The sequence below is a fragment of the Theileria parva genome, chromosome 1 (assembly GCF_000165365.1).
Source record: "Theileria parva strain Muguga chromosome 1, complete sequence, whole genome shotgun sequence".
Taxonomy (NCBI): Eukaryota; Apicomplexa; class Aconoidasida; order Piroplasmida; family Theileriidae; genus Theileria; species Theileria parva.
Window position 1 is genome coordinate 322,573 of NC_007344.1, and position 25,312 is coordinate 347,884.

Below are 25,312 nucleotides of genomic sequence, written 5' to 3' on the forward strand. Positions count from 1 at the left end.
ATATGACGATAATCACAGATTATCTGGGAATTCTGTGAAATAGTAGCCAGTAACCCAAAAACGCTCTAAACTATGAAAATAAAGTGAAAGAGTAAAGATCAAGACGAAAATCCAAATGGACGAAGAAGAATTTTATGAAAATCTAAAGAATTTTCATGGTCCTGAGAAGTATTTGGAGTTGTCTCAAACTAACCTATTTGGAGCCAAGCTTGACTTGTTCCGTTTCTACAAATGTATTAGACGTTTTGGAAACTTAACTGAGTCTATGATCATCACACATTGGAGGGAGATCTGTTCCGAGATCGGTGTTTTAAACCCATCTGACTCCGTACCACCCGACGAGGCTCAAAAGGCCTCTCGTTACTTTTGTGATCTTTTTTTCAACTTCAATTATCCAAACTACTCTGCCACTCATGTAACCAAATATGATGAAGCCACCAATTCATCCTCTTCATCTGAATATATCAATACAATTTCTAATAGGTAACTCTTATGCCATATACCTTTTATTATTATATTACGCTTTAGTATATTATATACAGTGTTGGTATGGTGTGTGTAGGTATATAGCATATGTACAGTAGTATGAGTATTAGCATAGAAATCATAATATTTTAGTGATGATGAGAATGGAATATCATATAAAAATGTCGTTTGGATGGCCAATCATTTTCTAAACCAACAAAAAAGCAGCATCCATCACACTACTGGCACTCCTAATACTCACAGTACTGACACTAATACCACTGCCCATACTACTCCAAACACCAAGAATACTGACACTAATAGTACTCCAAACACCCATAACACTGTTAACACATTCCATAATACCACCAACACACTTGATAGTAATAATAGTGTTAACAGCGTTGACATTAACCCTGTAAACAGCGTAAGTGATGAACAATGGAAACTGTCAATATATGAAAATAATGCTCCATTAACATATGAATCTCAAACTAAAGTGGGTAATGAGTATAGTATAGTGGAGGAATCAAACGACAGTGAGAGTGAGGAAGATGAGGATTTGGTGTATGACATAATATATGAATTATCAAAGTATATAATTGGTAGAATAGAATTAGAGTATAGTCTTAAGATACTCTTGAAAACTCTAATAATAAGTAATTTGCCAGATATTCCCAACCTCATTAGTACTCTGTCACTCATCAACTTCCAGTACACTAGCGAACTCACTAAATCACAACAAACTGAGTCAAACATAAAAATTATCATCACAGTAAATAATATACTAATATTGATAGTGAGAAATTCGTTCATTAACTACGAAGATTCGTCAACAGGTGATACTATTGATAACGGAATCAATGATAAATTAACACTATATGACCAGGCCACAGTTTGTCTAAACTCGTTGCAACACTCTACTATTACTCTTTTTAAGCTATTCACCAGTAATAAGAATCGGGTTAATGTTTTGGATATGTATTCCGAAAGTGATATTTTGAGATTGTCAGATACATTGAACAGTATATTACTTTTGATAAAATATTTAATAATCATCTCAACATCTCAATGGCAATTTGATCTATTACACCTCTTCATTAATCAAGTCTTATCATCTCTCATCAATAATATTAATAGTAGTGGTGCGGGTAGTGCAGTGATTGGCACATGTAACACAGTTGGTAATACTAGTGATGGTGCAACGGAAGTGGTAAATGAGCATGTATTGGAAAGTCTACAAGTGTTTATGAAAGGGTGCAATGAGTTGTGTAAGAAGTTGAAGAGTAAATTTTCCCTAAAGACAATAGTGGATTTGTACACCTTGTCAGTTCGGATCCTCAAGTCTGAGGCTCTTTCTAACTCACTGAAGAAGGAAATTTTTGAACTTTTACTCACAATTCACACTTACTTTCACTTCTCAAATCATCACATGCATAATAACATACAATTTGTCCTACAATGTTTCATACACAACCTCGTCAACCCCACCCATACCACTGTTAACACTGGCAGTGCAGTTAACAGTAGTAACAGTGCTAACACTAGTAATTGTGTTAATAGTAGTAATGGTGTTAAGAGTGATAATCGAGTGTCTGGGGACAACTATGATTCCATTTTTAAGAGAAGAAAAAGGAGTAGAGATGAGAATATGAAATGTGTTTTCAATAACCCAGATAATACCAATACCACCACTAATGCTAGCAATAACACGAGTAATCATACTAACACTGGCGCCACTAATATCAGTACAAACCGTGATGGAATGGATAACAAAGCTGATGTTAACGTCAATATGGAATGCTCAGTAAAAAGTGAGGAAAATGATGGAAATACTCCTGAAGGCGATGACTCTGTAGTGGGTACTATTGGAAATAATTCGTCTGATGCGAATGGAAAAAAGTCGGTTGATGTGGGTGAGGGTAATTGTGTGGAGAATAATGAAGGTGTTCGGGAAAATGAACAACTTACATTAGAAGATTCAATTTCATTTTTACAATTTTATTATAAAACTGTTTTTGGCATATTCGCCAATCAATCTGCGACATTACCAATACTAGATAATACTAACGATAATGATAATAATAAGGCTAATAATACCAATAAGGATAAAGATAAAATGAATGATGTGGATGTGGATGAGAATGAAATGAATGAGATAATATGTAAATGTATAGAGAAGTTGTTGGAATATTCATTTTGTTCCGAAATGCTGGAGAAGAATTACGAAAAATTGCTGGAATGCGCTTTTAAAGAGCATTCAAAGTCACTGTGGAGCTTAATTCACAAGTTATTGTCCAAATGTAGTCACTTTACACTCAACTGCAGCAATACCAACTATCACATTACACATTTTAAACAAATTCTCTAATCTCTTAAAATCTATACCCTATTTCCCAAATACCTAATAATAATACTATAGTGTATATTATCTAATTAACTAATTAACTCAAAATACATCTGAAATTGTATTAATGGCAAATGATATTGTAATGTAGTAATAGAATGAACAGATTAAAGATCGGGATTATTCCATGGTGAAGTGGGTGAGATTTCGAAATTGTCAATAGAGACGAGTGAGCCATAGTGCCAGATTCCATGTACAATATGTCCACAGCCAAGCGTAAGAGTCCCATAACCTTCCTTCTTTCCATTGACAAACCCGCCCCGATAAGTTGAAGCATCCTGCTTACAAAAAAATGTGCCAGTTCCATGCCTCTTATCCATTACCCAATCACCTAATCATATTTTTAACACTATTATCATATTATGTTTAGTTGTGTTGTTATTGTTGGTCTTAGTATGCGTAGTATTAAATATATTATTATCGGTGTAGAATGAAATAGATATATAGGTAGTATGACAAACCTTCATAGCGATTACCGTTGGAATATTCGTAAATTCCATTGCCATTTGCATGGTCATCTTCCCAATTACCTATTAAAAATATTAACCAGTTATTAATAGATAGGGTTTAAAGTAATAGTATATAATTATTTTAAAAGGTAATACAAAGCTCCACGGAGGGCATAAATAACTGAGTAACTAGTCTCTGAGGGAGTAGTAGGCACGGTAATGTAATACCTCTAAAGCGATCTCCATTAACGTATATAATTTCACCAGGGCCGTGTTTTCTACCATTAACCCATTCACCATTATATTTATCATTGGTGGCATAAAATAATATACCGGAACCATGGCACTTGTCATTCTGCCAAAACCCCTCATATTTCTCACCATTGGCATAACTCAATATTCCAAATCTATAGACATATTTAGAATTATCCACAATTATACATAAATAATATAGAACTGGCTTAAGCAAGTGTTAATAGTGGTAAAAAATACCCCTGTTTAGTGTCTTCAACCCATTCACCCTCATATTTGTTACCATCAGCATAAACATATTTCCCAGTGCCGTGCATCTTTCCATTATACCAATCACCTACGCATTTTACATCCCAGTTAAATTATTAAATTATTAACTATATAATAACTAAGTATACTAATGTAAGATCGTAATAATAGGCAACTTTTTAAATAGCATAATAACTGTAAGACTAGGTAAGTTGTGTTGGGAATCAATTATGTGTAAAACAATACCATCGTAATAACTTCCATCGGCATATTTGTACATTCCTTTTCCATTCATAATATTGTCGACCCAATCTCCTTCATACTTTTCGCAAGGGTTTCCAAGTTTGTCAACGTAAGTTATAGTTCCCTTTCCATGACGTTTGTCTTGCCTCCACTGGCCGACGTAAACGTCACCTTCACTGTACTGGTAAGTACCGTGGCCATGCATTGCACCCTCTAACCAGTCGCCCTCATATACATCACCATTTGCATACTTCAAGGTTCCATATCCATTTATACGTCCATTCTCCCAGTTACCTATGATCATTATAAGTTTATTCGGCTATACTATATACTGGGATATAAAATTAGTTACAATAAATAGTAAATATAAAAACTGATTATGGCTAAAATAATTGTAAGACTAAGTATCCAAGTTGTTATAGGTAAGAATTGGTCGGTTGTAACTGTGTGATACCTTCATAATAGTTTCCGGATGAGAAATAAGCAATCCCGTGACCATTTATTTTATCATTGAGCCATTCGCCTTCATAAACTGAGCCGTCTGCGTAGTAAAATTTACCGCGTCCTTCACGCTTCCCGAGAACAAAGTCACCTTCATAACGTTCAAAATCGTTGTAGTAAAACGTTCCAGAACCGTGAAATAACCCGTCAAAAACCTGTCCAGCGTAAGTGTTCTTAGCCGAAGATGTACTCTGATCACTCACAAAGGTGATATCACTCGCTTTAGATTTTACCGATGCCATACTCTAACACTCTTTTTACACACTTTTAAATATACCGTACCCTTAAAACAGTCAATTAGTGGTTAGTTACACTAAATCAGTAGTTGGTTAGGGTTTAATTTATCCTTTATAATTGTTATTTTGGATGTATTTATATCTAATTTACATATAAATAGATGATGTTTTCTTAAATTTGTATTTAATTTTGGGGTAATTAAACACTTGGAGATATTAGAAAATATCGGATATTTATTAAAAATTAAATATTATGTAAAAAACTAAAGTAAAAAGGATCAAGGGGAAAGAATCTAAGAATTGAAATTGGTAAAAAATTAAAGTTTACACATGTGTACAAAATTTCCAAATTCGTAGAAAATTTATGGAATCTGAAATGAACTTCTTTTTAGGGCTTTAAGATTTTGTTTAAATTTTAAAAAATATTAAAAAATCATTAAATAAAAGAATTATAAATTGAGTTGGGCCCATTGACTAAATTTCATGTTTTTCATAATTTTTACATTTTTTACATAGGTATTTATGTAATAGTATAATTTTTGAATAAGTATTAATGAAATTGAGTGAGAGTGAGAGGATATTTATAAAATCTATTTTCAATTCCTTGCAAGTCAATCGCAAATTGTTTTGTAATTACTTAAAAAACTACTCAAATCAAAATTTTAATTTCAAGTATCTTATTTTATCTATTTATAAATACTATTAATTATTGCTAAACTAGCTTTATAATGTGTGTTAATTATTGTATAGAGATTTGGAATCTGAAAATGAGGTAAAAACTCATTTATGATTAAATTAATATTTAATAGAAAATGATAAGTTTAATGGATGAAATTCTTATGGAATCGGTAAAATTTGCCATTTTGAATTTTTTTAGGTAAATGACTTGGTTAAGATAAAGCCTTTTCTAAATAGACTTGATGTGTATTCAACTGACGATAAAATTACACTCAAGGACATGTACAACAATTGGAAAAATGACATTGTTCTAAGGATAATTATACTTAAACATTTGGTAACTCATTAAATTATTTATTAAGATAAAATGTTTGTTTACTTAAAATATTCATTTAATAAAATATTGATTTTTTTAGAAACGGTTCGATTCAGTTGATTTACAACGAGCCCTCTTCATCACTTTAGACTCTCCGTACATTAATATTTAATTTAATCCCCCTCAAAAAAATCAACTTTTATACTACAATTAGTGTGAATTATTGCTGGGTGATGTTGCTGAGTAATTGTGTAGTGTTAATCCTGGTTCTTGATTTTATATCTTTACCAGGTAGCCCAGTTAATTTTTTATTCTTCAGCTCCTCTCTTCTCTTCTTATTAGTTTCTCTCATCTTTTTATTTAACATTTCCACTTCTTGTGCACTCATTTTACCGCTTTTAACCAACCTCTTCATCTTACTCTTGAATTTTCGTTTCTTTCTATTACGATTTGTACTCACACTTATCAAATTGCTATCAACCTTTTTATTTGTGTTGGTGTTGTTTTCGGATATTATAACGTTGATTGGAGTTTCAACAGATATGGTAGAGACATTGTTAGTGGTAATTTTAGGTATCTTAGGTACAAAGGAGCAATTTGACAGTGAGTCCAGTTTATACATCAACTTACTGAACATCTGTGTTAATAGTTGTTTCTGAGCGTCTAATTTACTATTATTTGAGGAGAACAGTTGTTTATATTTGTCTTCATATATTTCACCAAGTCCTCTTTTATCCTTTGAAAAGTCTAACTCCTCAGCAGGATCAGGTTTAGACTCTTCTATGGGATGAAAATCACGTTTATACTCTATATTATCAAATATTCCACTCTTTATCCTCTCCATTATTATTATTTCCACTCCAACGTTATTATCAGTAGTGGCAGTACTGTTATCGGCATCATCAGTGGTCTCAGTAGTATTTTGTAACGTGGAGTTGTAATAGGGTAATTGTAAATCTAGTGATAGTAATGAGTTTCTAGGCCGAGAATAACCCCAAGCCTCACCCATCATTGACCAATCCTTCTCCTTCACCAATTCCTCCTCTATCTTATCTATACTGTTTTTTTCTCTATTCACTCCATTAACTGGATTTTTATCATTTAGTGAATTTTTATCAACATTTGGTGAATTATCATCATCATATAAAGTAGTTAAATCGATGTCATCTCTATATACATCATCTTCATCATCAGTACCCTCAGTATCACCATCCATATCATCAGCATTGGTATTGATATTGGAATTGATATTATTTGTGGATGGGTTATCGAAAAAATCTGAGTACATCATATCACATGCTGGTGTTGAGTCGTCAGATTCTTCACCTAGTGAATCAAAGTAGTCGAATTCCTCATCCTCAATATAATCCTCATCTGCGAACCTCTCCATATCCTCAAACTTAAAGAATCCATCCTCGACATTATTTTCACTACCTTCCAAATGATTCACGTCATTGTTATCCAAAGTATTATCCAAACTTTTGGAATCATCATCACTATCTACAGTATCAAGAGGTGAGATAGGAGTGTTATCCACTGTATCATTGGCGTTGTCAATGTTATTGGTATTATTGGAGTCATTCGAGTGTTTACAAACGGTTAAGGTATTATTGAGTAAAATTTTGTCAATTTTATCACTAAAATATGTTACATTTAAATCAAGATTCCCAGCAATAAATTGCCAAAGTTGCTGTAAATCTAAACTTTGGGCTGAGTTGACCAGTTTAGTGGCATGAGAATTTGAGTAGCCCTGAGAACGCCTAACTGCCGAGGATTTACGTGATCTTTTCTTGGCAGTCTCCTCAGCCAAGTACTTTTTAAACAATTTCAAACGAAGTAAGTGAAATAAATTTAAATTTAAATTTTTTCTGAGAAATTCATTTGAAACTGATAAATCAGTAAATAACAGCCAAGGAGACTCAGTTAAATTATTATCACTCAAATCAACCATAACAATTTACATTAATAACAAAAAAATAATAATAAAGAAATAATAAACTGATTTGGTGGTGAAATATTGGAAGAAGTATAAAATTGGAATCCTGCAAATTTACACTATTTTATCAAGTTTCGGAATGAATTATAAAATTTTTACACTAACTTTTACTACTACTTTTATGGGACTAATTTAAGTAGTTAGTGTAAAAGCAGGTGTAAATGGAGAGGAAGTGACACTTTATCATGTTTTTATGCTTAATACTGTTAACACTTTGTTTGAAATTTGTTTTCTTCACAGATTCGTTTATTTTGTACAATAAATTATTATTTAATTCGGCTCCAACGAGATTTGGGCCTTCCTTCAAACACACAAACTTAACTTTACAACTTTATAACACACCAGGTAATTCAAATTAAACCTTCTAACTCTTTTTAGTCAAAAAATCACTAAACAACCTTCATAACACAACTTTACATAATTCTACTGCTACTGTTAACACTGTTGAAAACCCGGTTATCACGAGCACACCGTTAATCAACAAAGTTGATACTAATAATAATAGTCTATTGGATGATTCATTAGAATTAAACAAGACTGAGGGATTATATACAGATTCAGAGCAGTATAAATTATTATCAAAGTATTTTAGTGTTGAGGAGAGTGTGACCGAGAAGGAATACTTGCCTTTAAAGGATCGTTTTATTACTAAAGTTGAGGGTCCTGAGGTTTACTTTCCTGTTGAGTATACTTTGGAGTGTATTTCTGTAGTTCCTGAGCTTTTTCAAAGTAATTTTCTACTGAGGGGTGAGGATCATTGGTCAGAACTAATCCAAATCCGCTCGCTTTTTAGGCGTAAAACTGAGATTTTGAATCAAATTTCTAAGCTTACAGCCGAGAAATCGGATTCCTCAAAGACATTTTTCATCAAAAACTGTGTCAACTCACTTCTCAGAAGTGTAATTATTGGGGCCAGAAATAAAATTAGAGAGTTGAAAAGTGAGTTAAACACTGTGGAACAGGAACTGACGGCCTTAAGATTAAAGCTTCCAAACCTTCTGCATCCAGAAGTTACAGATAATAACACAGTTTTAAAACCTGCAAAATACAGTAACAACGCTGTGTTAAAGAGTAAATTAGACCACGTTGATGTAATTAACAGGTTATGTCCAAGGTATATAGAACGTGCAGTAAGTATTAGCGGTAAGGGGTTTTCATCATATTGTACACCTTTAGCAACACTTTCCAGAGCATTAGTTAATTATTTTCTGGATACTCTGACCAGGTTGTTTGATTATACTGAGGTGGTTGTACCATTAATTGTGACGAAATCAACTTTGGAATTAACTGGTCATTTGCCCTATTTTGAGGATAACTTGTATAAACTTGATGATAGTAATGTTTTTAATGGTGAAACTGGTTATTTAATACCGACTTCAGAGGTTTCATTATTAGGTTTATTCAAGGGCGGTAAATTTAAGGCTAACAGTTTGCCCAAATTTTTCACAGCGTATAGTGAATGTTTTAGGAAAGAAATACAAGATTACGGAGCTAACGCCAGAGGTTTAATAAGGCAGCATCAGTTCGGAAAAGTTGAACTACTTTGTTTTTGTCCACCAGATTCCTCAGAATACGCTCACTCACTGATGCTCAGTCACATTGAGTTTCTGCTAAATCAGTTAGAACTTCCATATCAACAGGTACTTCTAAGTGCTAAGGAAACTGGCCATACTTGTTCCAAAACTATCGACTGCGAAGTCCCTCTACCCTCAAAAAACTTCTTTCTCGAACTCTCGAGCTGCTCAAACACTAAAGACTTTCAAACCAACCCACTCAACATTACCACTGATACTCTTAACAGTATGCGACACAATTATTTATATAGTCAAACCATTGTATTAGTTATATAACAACAACACTGAGTTATATAATGTGTGGTAGGAGTTCATAGTGTAAATGGATCAGGATTAGCAATTGGAAGAACAATAACGGCATTGTTGGAGTATAATACCATAAAAAGAGAAAACGGGTTAATACAAGTCAAGATACCAAAACCGTTACAACAATATCTTAATAACAGTACATTAATATTGGAAAATCCAGTTGAAACTATTTGAGATGTGGAAAATTAGAAGCTTAACCCGTAACTTTGTCAGGTATTACTCTACCAGTAATAAGTTATTACTGGATAAGGCTGATTCTGAGGTTAAAAATGAGTTGGAAAAGAGATTGCTCGAAGTTTTACCACAAAATTGGTACAAAGATAAAGTTATTAAAATTCAAAAAATCATTTCAAATTCTTTTTTAATTTTACTCTTCACTGGGGGGTTCCTAGCGAATTTTTTTGATGGTATCACTGTTACGATTCTTGCTCACGCGCACAGATCTTAGTTATTCGCCACTTATTTATCCTATTAGGCGGACTTAATTGATAATTAATTAGTTATATAGTCTTAAGTTAAATTAGGTACTAGTATAGCAATAGTTAACCCTAGCCGAGTTTAAATTTTTATTAGATAGGAATAAGGAATTATCAAGAATGATAATAACTTCGGAAATACACTTAATGAGTTCATATTTAGCATTTACTGTATCATACTCTGGCTATTCTTATACAGTTATTAGTGTAGTTATAGTAAACTCTGCTGTAAATTGGATAGTCTGGAATACAATCGGGATTACAGCATTATTTAAGCTGTGGAATTGTTCAAGTAAGCTATATAATAATATTAAAATGTGATTAGAGAAGGTTTAATTGGATACCTCATTATAGACAAGGTGTTGCAATTTCCGGTGTATTAGCTTCAACTTTTGCTTCAAGTATTCCTTTACGGTGCTTGCCGCAGCGTCAATAATCTAAACTTACTTAGTTCTTTGGTTATTTATACTATTAACCATATATTAATAGTGTTATCAAGAGTTTAAATTATATACCTATTTGAATAATTGGTATAGGCAATAGTGACGTATCCTCCAAAAGAGTATTAAGTATACTGTTGATGTCGTATTTGGGAATTTTGGGAAATGAATACCTCTTTGCGAAACTGAAATTATCACCTCAATGGTTCTTTTTACTCCTTAACTTTATGTTAAATTTGTATAATATACATAATTTTTATTTAGGATGAAGTTGCATTCCAAGAAAAAGGCAATTTCCATCACAATGGGTATTATTCTACTGATTTCCCTCTTTTAACTAACCTAATATGATTTTAGGCATATTATTATTACTGATGTGTGAATCACAAGTTATCAATGGGAAAACACCAGAACTATAAAATTTTCAATATTTTTACTACATTTTAATCATATTATTATTATATTAATATTATATTAACAGATTATTAATTTATTATTTAATATTTATATTTTATTACCATCAAATGTTGGTTTATTGAGTGTTAATTTGTTGGTTGCATTGTGTTATGGATTCGGCTGAAGTGGATTCTTCGAATTGGAATATAATATATCCAACTTATCTTGATAAAGATTGTACTAGCAGTCAGGGCAGGAAGATTAATTTATCTGTCGCTGTTTCTAAACCAACTATTGAAGAAATTAAAATCGTTTGCGAAAAACTCAATATTCCACACGTTGTCGAAGAGGTATGCCGCTATAGAGCTTCAAACTCTACTATTTAATCCATTAGTTACTCTCTGTGGGATTTGTTCTTATTTTTACTCAATTTAGCCCCTATGTGATACCTATTTATACACTACTCTTATAATACAACTCTTTTGATAAATTTCTTATCCTGAATTAACAAATTTTGAGCGTATTTATATAACACTAATGGTAATAGTATTGAATAATGGATTAGAAGAAGAGATATCCAAGGAATTGGATGGTCCCAGGTCGTGTTCGAGTATGTTTAAGAGATTCTGAAACTAATGAAAAAACAAGAACAAGTAATTTTAAAACAATTTACAAATTTTCAGAAAAACAAGTAATGTGTGAAATCGCAACCTTAATATCGCAGTTGAAAACTAGACAACAGCCTAAACAAACAGCACAGTCAACTCCAACCTCAAAAAAGAAGCCTAACAAAAAACGAAGATAATAACAATCTAATATATTTAATATAGTATATAGTTGATGTATAAGAAGTTATGAGATTAGAGAGAATCAGCCTTTTGTTCATGTAGACAAGAGATCCAAGAATAGTGTGATCTGCATTTATTTTCAGTTTTCATCAATTGGTCGACTTTGCAACCAAATGTGCCCTTTGAGCATTTGTCGATTTTGTTAAAGTTTTCGTCACCCTCAGAAAAGTCCAGTGACCATCCTATATAAATTATATCAACTGATAGTTTAATAAGATTAGGTATATAACAGTTCCCCAAAGGGATAAATAAGTGATAGTAAGGACAGTAACGAACCTGCAATAAGTTTTGAGTTGATTGGACAAGAGTTATCATCATATGCATTATCTTTAGTTTTTTTGGAACAATGACGACTACTCGTACTCACAACGTGATTCGATATTTCCTATAACATATATTTACTCCACCATAAATAATATATACTAGTAACATAGGACTAATAATATGTATCACTAATGTTAACTATAAAGCTAAGGGCCCCTGAAAGGTATAACTACGATCCCGGGGATATGAGTAACGTAAATAATGTAATACCGAAAGTTGTGGTGCTCCATTCTCTACACATGCGATCCAAACAGCATTCGTAGCTGTTTTGTCAGTCGACTCATGAGTACACGACTGAGTTCCTGACCTGCAGGCATACGAATCCGTATTCAATGCTACGTTCCCTTTGGGTACCGATAATGCAAATCCATATGCTATTGAATAACCAACTGGACATGTTGCAGTTGCCTATAACAGACATATTAACACATTATATAATATTAAAATTGAGTAACTAAACATGATAGAGGTTTGATATATTTAACGATACTAATATTAATAGAGTAACTAAGTATAATAATGGTAATGTTAAGATACTGGTTCGTCTATTTCTGAAGAAGTTTGTTGATTGAGTAGGGGAATGGTATCTTCGCCACAGACCGCCCAAATTCTTGATTCAGACATTGGATTATCACTTGAAACTATACATTTTTCCTCTCCAACTGGACATTGTGTTATATGAAGTGTGAACTCGTTTTTACCAACTATGTTCTTCTTCTTTAGAATTGACAATGAGAATCCCATTATTATCACTGTCTTATTAGGACATATTGCACTCCCACTCTTGTTTCCACTATATACTATTTGATGTCCCTTCTCAATCTAAACAACATTATAATATTAATAGTACAAAATTAGTTAATTTAAGATAAATAAGAGAATAAATAAACTGTGTAATTAACTGAGTGCCCCTGCAGGGGTTAGCAAGCTACGTAATGCAGTACCACAGAAGCGATTCCAAATTCCTTTCCGAATTTTTTATAAATCTCATCAGGAGAAACACCATAGGTTTCAGAATAAAACTTTAAAGCTTCATCGAATAATTCCCTTTTTTTACCCAAAAGTGACTTGATCGATTCCAACTTAATCTTAATGGGCATAGGCCTCTTATATAATTCTTTAGCCCAATTATTTAGGCTATTAGCATTCTTACTATCAACTAATCCGTCTCCACCAATTACTAACACTTGTTTATCATATTTGAGATTGTTTGATTGTGAAAGTGAGGCCTTTTCAGATGTTGATGCGAATCCGCCTTGAAGTGAGTCTACCATGACCGGTGAAATTGAAGCCTTTACAGCCGCGTCAACATTGATTCCATTTTGTTGCATGTGCAAAACATCAGATTTGTCGATTTGCACTTGGTGTGTAATTTTTCCTCCCAAGTGTACAATCGTAGTAAAGTGGGTACCAAACATCTTTATAAATTGCATCCAAGGCAAAACAGTCTCGGCACATATTGAATCATCTTCATTTGACTTAAAAGTCTCAATAGTACAACTATGAGAGTCAAACTTATCTGGGAGAGCTTCAACTGCTTTCTTGAACTCATCAGTAGTGTCCAGAGAATGATAATCCACAATTCCTCCAACATACCTCAGACAATATGTCTTTGTTATGTATGTACGCACTTTGTTAGTTGCAGTTGATTTTACAAAGTTCTTGTAACCGGTAGAAGCAGAAAATGAAAAGAAATATGGAATTCCATAAGATGCCTGAGCATCCACTGACAACTCCTTCTTAAAATCATCCACAGTATTCACATGATCAATCTACATCAATAATTATTCAAATATATATAATAATAAATAGAACTATTAGTAGTATAAATATTAGTATTAATAGTATTAGCTTATCTGCATAATAAATAGTGTTATTACCGTTTCAGATTGTCTGCATGAATATTCGGGTCTGATCCACGAGCCACGAGGTTCTTTCAAGTTAGCACCATCTTTATTAAGATATTCGTCTTCCCAATTGAGTCTGATAACTGGGTTTCTGTAACCTTGGTCCATCATGACGACGGGGTCTCCAAGTGGATTTCCAAAGATGATATCATAGCCTGAGCCCAAGTAACGCATCGAAGCTGCGAGACCTGAGTTGTTCCAGTCCATTTGTGGATCTCTAGGATCAATTCGGGTTGTTACTCTTTTTGCAGTTTCACCTTCAATTTCATGTGTGTGTTCAGAATTACGATTTAAATTCCCTTCAACATCTGGAATCTCATCATCATAATCTCCAGTCAGCCCCTTCATCTTCTTTAATGGTTCCGTGTCTACATTTACGTTAATAGAACCCATATCTTCAGTCCACTTGTCTTTAAACTTCTTTCTACGTAATGGTTTTTGATCTATAGCTGTAGGATCTGGTTCATCATGCCTTCCATTATTATTACCTATTCCAGGCCTATTCGGGTTATTCGGTCTGTGGTTGTTAGGATGATCGGGATGGTTAGGATGTAGGGGTGGTTTTTGTTGGTTAGGGTTATTTGGGTTGTTTGCTTTGCGGTTGTTAGGATGATCGGGATGGTTAGGATGTAGGGGTGGTTTTTGTTGGTTAGGGTTATTTGGGTTGTTTGCTTTGCGGTTTTTAGGATGATCGGGATGGTTAGGATGGAGGGGGCTATTTCTATGGTGTTCCACAGGACTATAGTCATCTTCATCTTCAGTCCGATGTTTATGGTTATTTTTTTGGGGCTCTACAGGACTATAGTCATCCTCATCGTCAGTCCGATGTTTACGGTTATTTTTTGGGGGCTCTATAGGACTATAGTCATCCTCATCGTCATCGTCGTTGCGACGCCTATGGTCCTGTTGCTTTTGTTTATGTTTATCTTCCAATTTTTTAGTCACTGACTCAGAAAAATCTTGAGCTTTAGGTCCAGGTCCATCGCGTCCAGGTATTTTAATACTTTCATCCTCCTCATCATCATCAGCGGGGAAAAGGTTATAAATTTCTGGATTTTCTAGTTCTGGGTGAGTTTTCTGGAGATCATCCTGAGTGAGTTCTTCTTCCGTCAAATGAGATATATCATCATCAGATACATCTAAACCATATCATACACATTAAATATTATATACTATTATTATACTATTGGATAATTAATATGCTATAATGGTATAAAATGGTTATAATGTGTTACTTGATTGATGGATTGGGTTTTTGTGTCGTCGAACAGGAGTAGACATAATAGTATTTAATAATCCTCCACCTCTGGTACCTATAACAATCATTAGTACTGTATTTACACTAGTTATATTTGTTATCAAGATTTTACACTCGTTAACACTATCTGAATGTTGGTAATTAGTATAGTTAATTGTGTTAAGGTACTTTTTCTAGGTCGTGGAATGGATTCGTATGATTGATCGCGATCACTGAGTTGAATGTAAGATCTGGTGTGAGGTCTGCCTCTGCGTGTTTTGCGTCTGCGAATCTCATCCTCGTACCCCTCGTAATCGTCGTAATCGTCGTAATCTTCGTAATCTTCGTCGTCCTCTATCACATAATTGTCAAAGTCCTCGTTAAATTCATCTTCCTTTTCCTCCTCCTCATCATATTCCTCATCTATGTCCTCATCATCATGGTAATCATTTTTCTTGTCATCATAATGTTTCTCATAGTGAATAGGACGGCCCAAGATTTTTCCATCTATTCAATTATTATACTATTATATTAACAAATATAATTAAAAATCACTAATTATGAGTAAACTAGAAGTAAAATAAAGCACAGTTAAGAGTGAACAAGGATGAATAAGGGGTGAAATATACCAATATTGTAATCTTTGGTATTATTGGAGAATTCATTGTGAACACGGTCCGATTGACGATCAGAATAAATGGGCAGGTTTTGTTTAAATCTATTTTTAGCTAATTTTTGGCGCATTCGGGCCATTTCCTTGTCATTTTTACCCTTTGATCCGCGTTCCAAAAAACTGGCGGAATCTCGTCTTCCATCTATAAATCATCATTATATCACAATTTAAATGGGTTAATAGTAGACAAATGTGTAAATATGTAAGGGATGAGTAAATAGTGTAAAATGTGTATTGGGTGTAATTAGAAATAATTAAGTATATAATAATACTTTGTTTATGGTGTGGCAGATATCGTTTATTGTATAATTTATGTTTTCTTTTATCATCTAGAAATTCTCTGAGGTTCTCTTCGGAATAGTCTCCAAGAGACCTTTTAGGTGGTTCCTGAGCCTTCTTCTTACGTGATTCCCAAAGTATTGCCTCGCAAACTTTTAGTAATACTTTTATTACCAGGATATTAAAAGCTATTGTTAGTTTCATATTTAAACTCGCTTTTACTCTATTATTATTTTACTATATTACAAATCGATTTATACGATTGTTAATTTGAATGTTGTAACTTTAAAATATTTTACAAAACAGAAATTGTTAAAGCTTAGTAAAATTTAATTAAATCTAGTGAATGTGTTATCATATTGAGTTTGGTCCGGTATGGTCAACTCTGGTCGAGTACGCCAATTATATGCCATCCAAATAACGCTGGCATAGTCAACTGAGCCAAACGATTAAATCTGGTAAATTGTTAAATCAAAAAAAATAAAATTAAATCCGGTAAATAAAGTTAAAGCTGTTAAAAAGCTTAAGTAATGTGTAAACGGAAAATTGAGTGATTCAGCAGATTGATGTTATTTTGTGTGATTCCCGTGCAAATCTTCCATGCACAAGGTGCATAAAGTAACGTTTCCTAGGAAAATCACCTATAATGGCTAAAATTAAGCTCTTAAGAGCCTAAAAGGCTCTGGAAGGAATAGAATAAAAATACGTACAGCCATGTGTGTACGCATTTATTCTTCTTAAGACAATTCCTTTCACTCTGACCAAGACACGAACATTCAAAATTAAAAATATAAATTTTACTTGATATTTTTTTTAAAATTTTACAAAATTTTGATAATAATATTAATGTTAGTATCGTGTAACACAACACTATTAACTATATTAATCAGCTAATTAAATTAATAATTATATATAGAATAAAATATTAATTAGTGTGAATAAAAATAAAATTATTAAAACGGAGAAAAAAATAAGGTGTAAAGAGTAATTTTAATGACCTGTAAATTCCCACAAATTACACATTTTCTACACATTTTCTCCCTAAATAGTATTTCTATTATTTAATAATGATTTTGTTTTATTTACGATGCGTAAATTTCTTCGGAAGTTTATCTTTTTTACATCCTTTTCAATTTTTTTGTACCTCCTTTCCTACTGTTCCAATACCTTCTCCAACTCACTCATCTCGAATCCTTCCTTCTATCACCTCTCCACTCTAGTTGATAGATTTGACCAAAGAATAGACCAACTCAATTTTTACTCTTTAAACCACTCCTTCAAATCCTTTCACAAATCTGTAACTATCCAGTTTACTTTTAACAACAATATTCTTGCTAATTAACTAATTATTTACTGTTTACTCGTTACATCAACGTACTCTACAGAGTTATATACCAGTTATACTGAGATATATAATCTCTGTTGTCACGAGTTAACACCAAAATACGCACTTATATACACTAGTATACTATTAGTATATAGTCAATATAGTTATTTTTGATGATGGAAAATGGTGTAGGAAGTGATTGGACTGGATTCAAATACATATTTTTATTATTTGTTACGGATAGTGTTTCGGTTGTTTTTTCTGGTTTTTGTGCAGCTTTATGTGTTTTATATTCTACTCTTCAGGTATGGTCACCTTTTCAAAGATTTGCTCGACCTCAGCTATAAATCGCTGAAACATGTTAATTGGAAGAGCCCAATTAACTTTTTCAGGTCATTTTACTTATTTGTTCACTATGTCATTTCACTGTTTTTGTACTATAACTCACTTGTCTCAGTCAGACTTCGACTAATTTTATACTCTTCACTCGTGTTTGTTATATCAATTATGTCTTTTAAAGTTGGAATCGGTACTAAACACTTTGTTAATACCACGCCAATTATCATAGGTCTAACCACATATTTATCCATTTTATTGACATTCACAAATACAATTTGTCACTATTTAACTCTCTTAAACACTGTTCTCATACCAATTTGGGCCTTAACAATTTATCTACGTTCACATTCAAACATTAATAATACTGCTGGTAATAGTATGGATAGTGTTGGTAGCGTGGATGGTTCTGTTGTCACGAGTAAACACGTAAAAAGGACACGACAAAAAAAACATGCTAATACTAATAACTTTGTAGAAAGTTCTGAAAGTCTGGAAAATATGAATAATAATCCAAATACAAGATTATTTTACGAGTTAAACAACTGTTTGGATTTGTATTTGATAATAATAGTGGTAAGAATTTGTAAGTCGATCCCGTTTGTGGGCAAATTACTGCAGTTGAATGTTTATTTATCTCACATTGCTCTCTTTTTCACAATTTCAATTGTAGTTCACTGCGGTATTATATATATTACTGGAATTAAAGTAAATAGCACTCCTTTATCTGGAGTCAGAAATCTTGTCTTATTCACCCTAAATTGGCTCATTTTTCACATTTTTGGGATTAATAATTACTTTTCCAAAGACTCGAGATCGACTCTAAACACCACCTTAACCTCTGTTACTACCAGAGCTAAACAAATTTTAAACATAATTTTGGGAAAGTATTTGGAACCTTTAAGCCAGCACAAGACAGTTATGGTGCTTTTAACAGTGTTGAGGACGTTGCCTCAGTTGTGTTTATTATTACTTCCTCCTGTGTTTTCCAGGCTTTATTTCGAGTATTCAACAGTTTTAGTGCCTATTTCAACCTTTTTAATACACGAAAACACCTTCAAGCATAAGCTCTACTGCATGGGCTTTTTCGTCCTCGCAGATGTGACTCGCAGTCTGTTTAATTTCATGGGTTGGATTTCATTCAAAACAACTCTAAGAATATTGTTAGTATATACAATGAATTTCCTCCTACTCAAGCTCAATCAATATGCTATTCAATGATACACATCATACTATAGGCACACACTGTAATATACACATGTATATTGATATGCGTATTTATGTATGTGTACATAGTATGATTTATTGTTAATATGATCTTCCCCAAAGTGTCCATCTTTTAGCTGGCTTTCCTGTCCAAAAACACTTTGTACCTTCAGGCATTTCTGGCTGATCAAATGGAATGCATAAACTTTTCATTGCCCCAGTTCTCCCACCTGCCGACTACACCATTATAACTACTAGTTACTAGAGTAATGCAAATATTAGTTAACTACGCAAGTATTAGTATGTAACTGAAGTAATTATAGTGATATACGTTTTCTGAGCGTTTTTGTGTTTCTTGTTTTATTTCATCTTCGGTTCCAGGCTCTTCACACCTACACACGATTACAACCCTACGTGGGTACAACAGGTTAAGCTGAGTAGTTAGTAATTAAACTAAGTAGTTAGTGAATATTTTATAACATATAACATATGTAAAACGGAATAAATGGCGTAAACTAAATAGAATATGAATAAAATAAGTAGAACTGTTCCCCAGGGTGGAGTTGGAAGACCCTGGAGTGGATAACTAAGTTCCCCAGGGGATAGGAGGAATAGCGTGAATGAAATGGAGTACCATGGGGCCATGATCAATTTATCGTTGTTTAAAGCAACCATAACCTCTTCAAAATCATAAGCCTTAACAATACTTTGTTCCATCTTTTCTCTGGCACTTGTTAGTAAGGTATTTTGAATTTGGTCCAGCAGTTGTTGTATAGTTGTTGTCAAATTCTCCAAGGGCACATCAGCCTTTGCAAAATTATCCCTACGAACCAGTCGTACAGTATTATTTTCAACATCTTTTGCGCCAACTTCAAGCCTCAGTGGCACGCCTCTAAGTTCCCAGTGATTAAACTTAAAGCCAGGTGTGTAACCACGTCTATCGTCTAGTTTTACTCTAAAACCTGACTCAGTCAACAATTTGTATAGTTCGTTGACCCTAGAAATCACTTGATCAGCAGTTTTCGTCAAGATCGGAACAATTACTACCTGGGTCTTAGCCACACGCGGTGGAACCACCAGTCCTCTATCGTCACCATGAACCATTATCATTATCCCAATACTGCGAGTAGTGAAACCCCAGCTCGTCTGATGTACTTTCCTCTTCTCTCCTTCCTCATCCTCATATCTACAAACATTAAAGTTTATGATAAACTAATACTATGATAGGTATAATGGATAAATAATATATAAGTGGTATAAATGGTAAGGGTAAGTCCCCTAGAGGGGATAAAAACTGAGTTGTGGATAGCAAGGACAGTAGTGGATACTTTATATCAAACATATCTGAGAAAGTAGTTCCCAATAAATGTGAAGTTGCAGCCTGAACACCTCTACCATTAGCTGGAACAAACGCCTCCAAACTTGTTGTCATCTTACTACCGGCAAACTTCTCATTCTCACTTTTTACTCCTTTTATTACTGGGACACTTAAATACTCCTCATAAAATCTATCATCATTATCAATAAGGTTATTATATGATTATCTATCCCCTAGGGGTATAATATGTAACTACTATAATAAATAACTAGCCCATCGGCGGGACACAATTGAGTGGTAAAAGATAGTGTCGTACTTGGAATATAAATCAAGCATTTCATAAACAGTATCTAGTGCTTCTTTTTCGGTGGAATGTGCAGTATGTCCTTCTTGCCAGAGGAATTCTCTACTTCTGATGAATGGCGTTGGTTGTTTAAACTCCCAGCGAACTACAGAATTCCACTGGTTAAGTTTAAGTGGAAGGTCTCGGTATGACCTTATCCATTTTGAGAATTCTGGGTACATGATGGTCTCCGATGTTGGTCGAATTGCTATTGGATCAGGGAAGTCAACATCACCATTCCTTGTCACCCATGCAACCTCAGGACTAAACCCTTCTAAATGTGTTTTTTCCGCCTCCAGTCTCTCTTTTGTTACGAACATCGGGAAATAACAGTTATCCACCCCTCTCTATACAAATAATAATACTAAGATAAAGAATAAATAGACTATAAAACTGGGGAATTGGGTAAGTCTAAGTTTCCAAAGGATATAACTAGTTTGTATAAAGCGAGCAGCTAACCTGTTTAATTTGTTTATTGAACCATTCATTGAAAATTTCCCAGATAAAATAACTTGCAGGTAAAAATATATAACAACCAGAAATATCATAATACTCAATCATCTCACTACGAACTATAACCTATAACATTTATTACTCCCCTTGCAGATTAACATGGTAAAACTATTTACGAATGAGTTTAATAGTGGTGGAAACATACTTGTGAATACCATTCTGGGAAATTCTCATATTTTTTTACAGTTATTCCCAAAATATTCACTTCTCCTTTCTTAACATTGTTTACTGAGTTGACAGTTGTAACACTGTTAACAGTCTTATCGGTGGCGTGTGTAGTAGAGTCAAGATCATTTAATGGAAGGAATGTTGGAAAATGGTTAATTTGTGTTAGGAACTTTAACATATCTTCCATTTTCATGACCACTGATTGGTCATTGGTGAGTGGGTGTGCAACTACATCTACTTTGTTCTTCAATCTTATATCAAATAGCACATGAACTTTATTCCTAATCATTTATTATTACTATGTAACAATGTAGTTAATAGTACAAATATGTGTAAAACTATGTAAATATAAGTCCCCGGGAGGACATAACTAAATCCAGTAGTAGGAAGCTCCGTAACGCAGTACTCTGTATCATTCATTGCTGAAAAAGGCGTCAAATTACCCCTTCCAACACCAAGCAAACTTAACATATCACTCTCATCGCCCATGTGTAGCTTATTTACATTCAAACTCTTACGCAACACCTTCCAATTCACCTCGGTATCCTACAACATTTTAGAATACCATACTAATATTATGGCATATAAATAGTGCAAATAAAACAAACGTAAAGTGCTGAAATGAGATAATAGCGTTTGGAAGAATCAAGCATGAAAAGATTCCGAATACAGTCATCACGGAATCCAGCCAGTGACGGCTCCTCCAACATATCCTTAACCGTGACCAAATTCGGATGTTTTATAACCTATCAAATGTTAAATTTAGTTCTTATACAATATTATAGTTATATATAACTAAATATGGTAAAAAGTTCTGGAAGTACTTTATAGCGTAATCCGAGGGTATGGAAAAGTTTGAAAAGTTTATCGACTTGAGTTTCGGACATTTTGGAATACAATATTTTACAAAATTCAAGTTAATAAAAAATTTTCTCCCTAATATTTCCTTAAACACTCAATTATTATATCGTGTTACACCACTAACAAATTGATGATTTTCCGTTATTTTACTACAATTTATTAAAATAAATGCCAAAAATTATCTAATTTTACCAAAATAAAATTAAACTGTATTATTACATAAAATTAGCCATAAGGTGTTAAATTAGTTATAAGTTGATAATGGATCAGTCTTCTTCCAGCCAATTTGCGAATGATATTAATCTTGGTTCCTTGAACTGTTTAATTTTAGCCCAGTTTGGGAATTCTTCAAAATTTAGCACTTCCGAGTGATAAAAGGCCTCCATTAATTTACAAAAATACAACTCATCTTTTCCATTTTCTACACATAATCTTAATATTTCTTCAAACAATTTATTTTCCAAATTGTTATCCAATTTGGTTTTGAAAGTGTTAAGTAATTGTTGCAACTGCGATTTTTCCATCGTTTCTTCTATTTCATCTTCTTGAGCCTGTTGTATTAACCATTTAATTGCAAATTTATGAGTGTTAAATGTCATTTCAGTTTCAGTAATATTATGTGCTAATCTTAGGCTTCGAATTTCCAATAACTTATTTTCCACTAATTTTGGCTCCTCTAAACTCTCAATTATCATCATTTCCAGCTCCAAATTTTCAAACTCATGTTCATCTTCGTCTAAATCGCCATCTAAATTATCAAAATCATCATCTGAATCACCACTAAATTCCGTTGAGTGAGTGGAATCGTCTGTTAGATTATCAAATTCAATTGTGAATGTGGTGTGATTAAAGAAATCATCACCAATTTTATAAAGCGAAAAATCATTTGTAAACGGTTCCAAATTCCATAAAAACACTTTTCCATCACCCTCAACAACTAAATCCTCAGTTAGGTCATAGAATTTCGTCTGATCCATTGCACAGAACACTGACTTCCCTCTATTATTTACCAGTTTTGGGCTAATTTCACAGTTTTTCCCAATCACAGAGCCTGAAACTAGGTTTACTCCTTCATTAATAACGCAGTTATCCATTACTATTGTGTCAACAATATTACAATTATTATGTATTGTAACATTGTCAAAGACAATACTATTGACAACTGTGACATTACTGCCAACTCTCACATTATGTCCTAAAACACTTTTCTTAACACTGTTCATCATAGTGTTAGATGCACTGGCTACTATATTTTCCCTATTAAAATATGAGGTTTCACTTATTCTAGGACCAATCCCTCTATTTACATCATCCATTCCTTTCTTACCCCTAACACTACTACCACTATCAATACTACTATCAGTACTATGACTAGTTAGAAACCGCTGTATATATTGCATATAAATAGTATGATAAAGTCTGGGCGAGTTGATTTTAAGAGCTGCTGGAAAGTCGGGAAAAGCTGCGTCATTTTGCAAAGTATAACAGTAGATTTCAGAAATTTTAATCTCATCAGTGAGTATTGCATTTACTAATTGAGACATGCGATTTTTGTCAAACTGTTCCATAACACTTTCAATGATGAGTGAGGAGCAGAGATATACTGAAGACTCCAGAAGGTCATAACGAACTGAGAGAGGATTAAAACCAGTTCGGCTAAAAAGGTTATAATCAAAAGATATCAAATCCGTTTGCGATGTCAATAACAATTCTCCAGTCCTTTCATTCGATATTACCACTCCATCATTCTCCATATCACTATACCTATAACATTATATAACATTATTAAGAGTATGAGTTACAGTTTGGAATTGTGTTGTGTGTAAAGCATTGTCATTGTGTATTTGGAATTAGTCTTCATTAAATTATCATGAAACTCTAAAGCGTCAGAAATCGGAACACTCAGCAAAGTATTACTATACATCTACAAAATTATTATACTATTATTACGATATTATTATAGTAAAATAAGGTTAAATTAAGTATTAAATACGAGTAGAAATTGTTGTATATTGGTGTGAGTGGTGAAAAATTCTCTTAATGCTGGGCCGACATCCATTTTAGTAACATTTACGGCAACTACTTCTATTACTAATTGTGAGTCCCTTTTACCGATACTGTAACTTTTTTCTAGGGCCATGTATTTATTCAGCTTATATGATTCCACTAAAAAATACACCTTTTTAATGCCAGAATGGTAAATATTAGTGAGGGATTCCATGAAAATAGTGGAATCTCCAATATACAAATCCTTCACATCAGCATAAGAAGTTAAAGGCTCAAATGTTATAGTATCACACTCATGTAATATTATCCCCTCCATAATTATATAATTAATGAATTATAATTTATTATGAAAATGGAATAGTGTGAAAAATAAGAAAATTAAAATTATTGTGAGAAATTAGTTGTGTTTGTTTTCAAACCAAGAAGGAGCGTCGATAAGTTTAACCGGAGGTTCCATGTAATATGAATTAAACGAAGAAATATCATTGTAAAGATCATCTTTACACTTATTTAACTTAGTTTCCAAATCAGTACATAAACCTTCCATGTACTCATTTCCTCTAAAAAATATTTTTACACATTCATACCATTATATTACTATCATATTTATTAAATATTTGTATTATAATTAAAATAGGCATGAGAAGGTGCAATGGGTAACCTGTTGAGATCATCACATTCTTCGTGATATTGTTTGGCCAGGTAGAAGCAAGACCAATCAGCTTTAGTACCAGAGAGAATATTAATATTATTTTTAAGATTATTTTCTTTTAGTCTTTTGTTGGCGCGATCGCCAAAAAAGTGCGATAAAGCTGCGATTCCGATTAGAGAGAGTGTCATTTTAGTAGTACTAGGTAATTTTGTAAAAAATGTACCAAATCTACTATAAGAAGACATATCATCGAGTATTCAAAGAACTATAAAAATCTATCCATTTATTTAAAATAATTATAAATTGTGTAAATATATGAACTAGAG

At 33.1% G+C, this 25,312-nt stretch overlaps 12 protein-coding genes across 12 annotated transcripts; 6 read left to right on the forward strand and 6 right to left on the reverse strand.

Moving 5' to 3' along the window:
- Window positions 1–115: 115 nt before the first annotated feature.
- TpMuguga_01g00157 (ARID/BRIGHT DNA binding domain protein) lies at window positions 116–2,836 on the forward strand (the record flags this gene model as incomplete). The annotated part of the gene is made up of 2 exons (XM_760591.1): window positions 116–483; window positions 619–2,836. 2 exons carry the CDS (start codon window positions 116–118, stop codon window positions 2,834–2,836), a joined length of 2,586 nt encoding a protein of 861 aa, XP_765684.1.
- Window positions 2,837–2,979: 143 nt separating this feature from the next.
- On the reverse strand, window positions 2,980–5,095 carry RSPH10B2 (MORN repeat family protein; the record flags this gene model as incomplete). The annotated part of the gene is made up of 6 exons (XM_760592.2): window positions 4,520–5,095; window positions 4,069–4,359; window positions 3,814–3,910; window positions 3,550–3,728; window positions 3,334–3,402; window positions 2,980–3,203 (listed from the first exon to the last, which is right to left on the reverse strand). Exons 1-6 carry the CDS (start codon window positions 4,806–4,808, stop codon window positions 2,980–2,982), a joined length of 1,149 nt encoding a protein of 382 aa, XP_765685.2. The 5' UTR covers window positions 4,809–5,095.
- A 217-nt stretch (window positions 5,096–5,312) lies between these two features.
- Window positions 5,313–5,988, forward strand: TpMuguga_01g00159 (uncharacterized protein). The gene is made up of 5 exons (XM_760593.2): window positions 5,313–5,474; window positions 5,553–5,574; window positions 5,612–5,650; window positions 5,680–5,817; window positions 5,897–5,988. The coding sequence occupies exons 1-5, from the start codon at window positions 5,356–5,358 to the stop codon at window positions 5,966–5,968; spliced, it is 390 nt and encodes a 129-aa protein (XP_765686.1). The 5' UTR covers window positions 5,313–5,355; the 3' UTR covers window positions 5,969–5,988.
- MPP10 (Mpp10 family protein) lies at window positions 5,868–7,882 on the reverse strand. Its single transcript, XM_760594.2, has one exon. The coding sequence runs from the start codon at window positions 7,745–7,747 to the stop codon at window positions 6,017–6,019; it is 1,731 nt and encodes a 576-aa protein (XP_765687.1). The 5' UTR covers window positions 7,748–7,882; the 3' UTR covers window positions 5,868–6,016.
- Window positions 7,872–9,849, forward strand: serS (Serine--tRNA ligase; the record flags this gene model as incomplete). Its single annotated transcript, XM_760595.2, has 3 exons — window positions 7,872–8,137; window positions 8,171–9,592; window positions 9,674–9,849. Exons 1-3 carry the CDS (start codon window positions 7,978–7,980, stop codon window positions 9,847–9,849), a joined length of 1,758 nt encoding a protein of 585 aa, XP_765688.1. The 5' UTR covers window positions 7,872–7,977.
- A 1-nt stretch (window position 9,850) lies between these two features.
- TpMuguga_01g00162 (putative integral membrane protein) lies at window positions 9,851–11,050 on the forward strand (the record flags this gene model as incomplete). Its single annotated transcript, XM_061304932.1, has 7 exons — window positions 9,851–10,082; window positions 10,249–10,322; window positions 10,393–10,443; window positions 10,477–10,552; window positions 10,688–10,796; window positions 10,856–10,899; window positions 10,949–11,050. 7 exons carry the CDS (start codon window positions 9,851–9,853, stop codon window positions 11,008–11,010), a joined length of 648 nt encoding a protein of 215 aa, XP_061161510.1. The 3' UTR covers window positions 11,011–11,050.
- Window positions 11,040–11,828, forward strand: SRP19 (SRP19 family protein). Its single transcript, XM_760597.2, has 3 exons — window positions 11,040–11,337; window positions 11,553–11,640; window positions 11,671–11,828. Exons 1-3 carry the CDS (start codon window positions 11,158–11,160, stop codon window positions 11,790–11,792), a joined length of 390 nt encoding a protein of 129 aa, XP_765690.1. The 5' UTR covers window positions 11,040–11,157; the 3' UTR covers window positions 11,793–11,828.
- A 2-nt stretch (window positions 11,829–11,830) lies between these two features.
- Window positions 11,831–16,459, reverse strand: TpMuguga_01g00164 (MAC/Perforin domain protein; the record flags this gene model as incomplete). The annotated part of the gene is made up of 10 exons (XM_760598.2): window positions 11,831–12,017; window positions 12,112–12,220; window positions 12,370–12,567; window positions 12,697–12,981; window positions 13,104–13,931; window positions 14,040–15,205; window positions 15,302–15,379; window positions 15,493–15,810; window positions 15,933–16,118; window positions 16,249–16,459. The coding sequence occupies 10 exons, from the start codon at window positions 16,457–16,459 to the stop codon at window positions 11,848–11,850; spliced, it is 3,549 nt and encodes a 1,182-aa protein (XP_765691.1). The 3' UTR covers window positions 11,831–11,847.
- Window positions 16,460–17,179: 720 nt separating this feature from the next.
- TpMuguga_01g00165 (putative integral membrane protein) lies at window positions 17,180–19,139 on the forward strand (the record flags this gene model as incomplete). Its single annotated transcript, XM_061304933.1, has 2 exons — window positions 17,180–17,552; window positions 17,775–19,139. Exons 1-2 carry the CDS (start codon window positions 17,343–17,345, stop codon window positions 19,137–19,139), a joined length of 1,575 nt encoding a protein of 524 aa, XP_061161511.1. The 5' UTR covers window positions 17,180–17,342.
- An 87-nt stretch (window positions 19,140–19,226) lies between these two features.
- proRS (proline--tRNA ligase) lies at window positions 19,227–22,353 on the reverse strand (the record flags this gene model as incomplete). The annotated part of the gene is made up of 10 exons (XM_760600.2): window positions 19,227–19,361; window positions 19,456–19,516; window positions 19,759–20,310; window positions 20,453–20,632; window positions 20,759–21,132; window positions 21,245–21,364; window positions 21,444–21,747; window positions 21,873–22,012; window positions 22,075–22,212; window positions 22,291–22,353. 10 exons carry the CDS (start codon window positions 22,351–22,353, stop codon window positions 19,227–19,229), a joined length of 2,067 nt encoding a protein of 688 aa, XP_765693.2.
- A 240-nt stretch (window positions 22,354–22,593) lies between these two features.
- tif225 (putative translation initiation factor eIF-2B subunit epsilon) lies at window positions 22,594–24,650 on the reverse strand (the record flags this gene model as incomplete). The annotated part of the gene is made up of 3 exons (XM_760601.1): window positions 22,594–24,091; window positions 24,130–24,251; window positions 24,321–24,650. 3 exons carry the CDS (start codon window positions 24,648–24,650, stop codon window positions 22,594–22,596), a joined length of 1,950 nt encoding a protein of 649 aa, XP_765694.1.
- Window positions 24,651–24,695: 45 nt separating this feature from the next.
- Window positions 24,696–25,299, reverse strand: TpMuguga_01g00168 (uncharacterized protein). Its single transcript, XM_760602.2, has 2 exons — window positions 24,996–25,299; window positions 24,696–24,894 (listed from the first exon to the last, which is right to left on the reverse strand). The coding sequence occupies exons 1-2, from the start codon at window positions 25,229–25,231 to the stop codon at window positions 24,732–24,734; spliced, it is 399 nt and encodes a 132-aa protein (XP_765695.1). The 5' UTR covers window positions 25,232–25,299; the 3' UTR covers window positions 24,696–24,731.
- Between the last annotated feature and the right edge of the window lie 13 nt (window positions 25,300–25,312).

What these genes read in the sequence shown, in the direction of transcription:
- TpMuguga_01g00159 (XM_760593.2), top strand. Translation starts at nt 5,356, where the DNA reads ATGAAATTGAGTGAGAGTGAGAGGATATTTATAAAATCTATTTTCAAT. An exon ending in AATCAAAATTTTAATTTCAA is followed by an intron (nt 5,475 to 5,552) that starts GTATCTTATTTT and finishes ATTATTGTATAG; the next exon opens with AGATTTGGAATCTGAAAATG. An exon ending in ATGAAATTCTTATGGAATCG is followed by an intron (nt 5,651 to 5,679) that starts GTAAAATTTGCC and finishes GAATTTTTTTAG; the next exon opens with GTAAATGACTTGGTTAAGAT.
- MPP10 (XM_760594.2), bottom strand. Translation starts at nt 7,747, where the DNA reads ATGGTTGATTTGAGTGATAATAATTTAACTGAGTCTCCTTGGCTGTTA.
- SRP19 (XM_760597.2), top strand. Translation starts at nt 11,158, where the DNA reads ATGGATTCGGCTGAAGTGGATTCTTCGAATTGGAATATAATATATCCA. An exon ending in TTCCACACGTTGTCGAAGAG is followed by an intron (nt 11,338 to 11,552) that starts GTATGCCGCTAT and finishes ATAATGGATTAG; the next exon opens with AAGAAGAGATATCCAAGGAA. An exon ending in TAATGAAAAAACAAGAACAA is followed by an intron (nt 11,641 to 11,670) that starts GTAATTTTAAAA and finishes ACAAATTTTCAG; the next exon opens with AAAAACAAGTAATGTGTGAA.
- TpMuguga_01g00168 (XM_760602.2), bottom strand. Translation starts at nt 25,231, where the DNA reads ATGTCTTCTTATAGTAGATTTGGTACATTTTTTACAAAATTACCTAGT. An exon ending in GAATGTGATGATCTCAACAG is followed by an intron (nt 24,895 to 24,995) that starts GTTACCCATTGC and finishes AATATTTTTTAG; the next exon opens with AGGAAATGAGTACATGGAAG.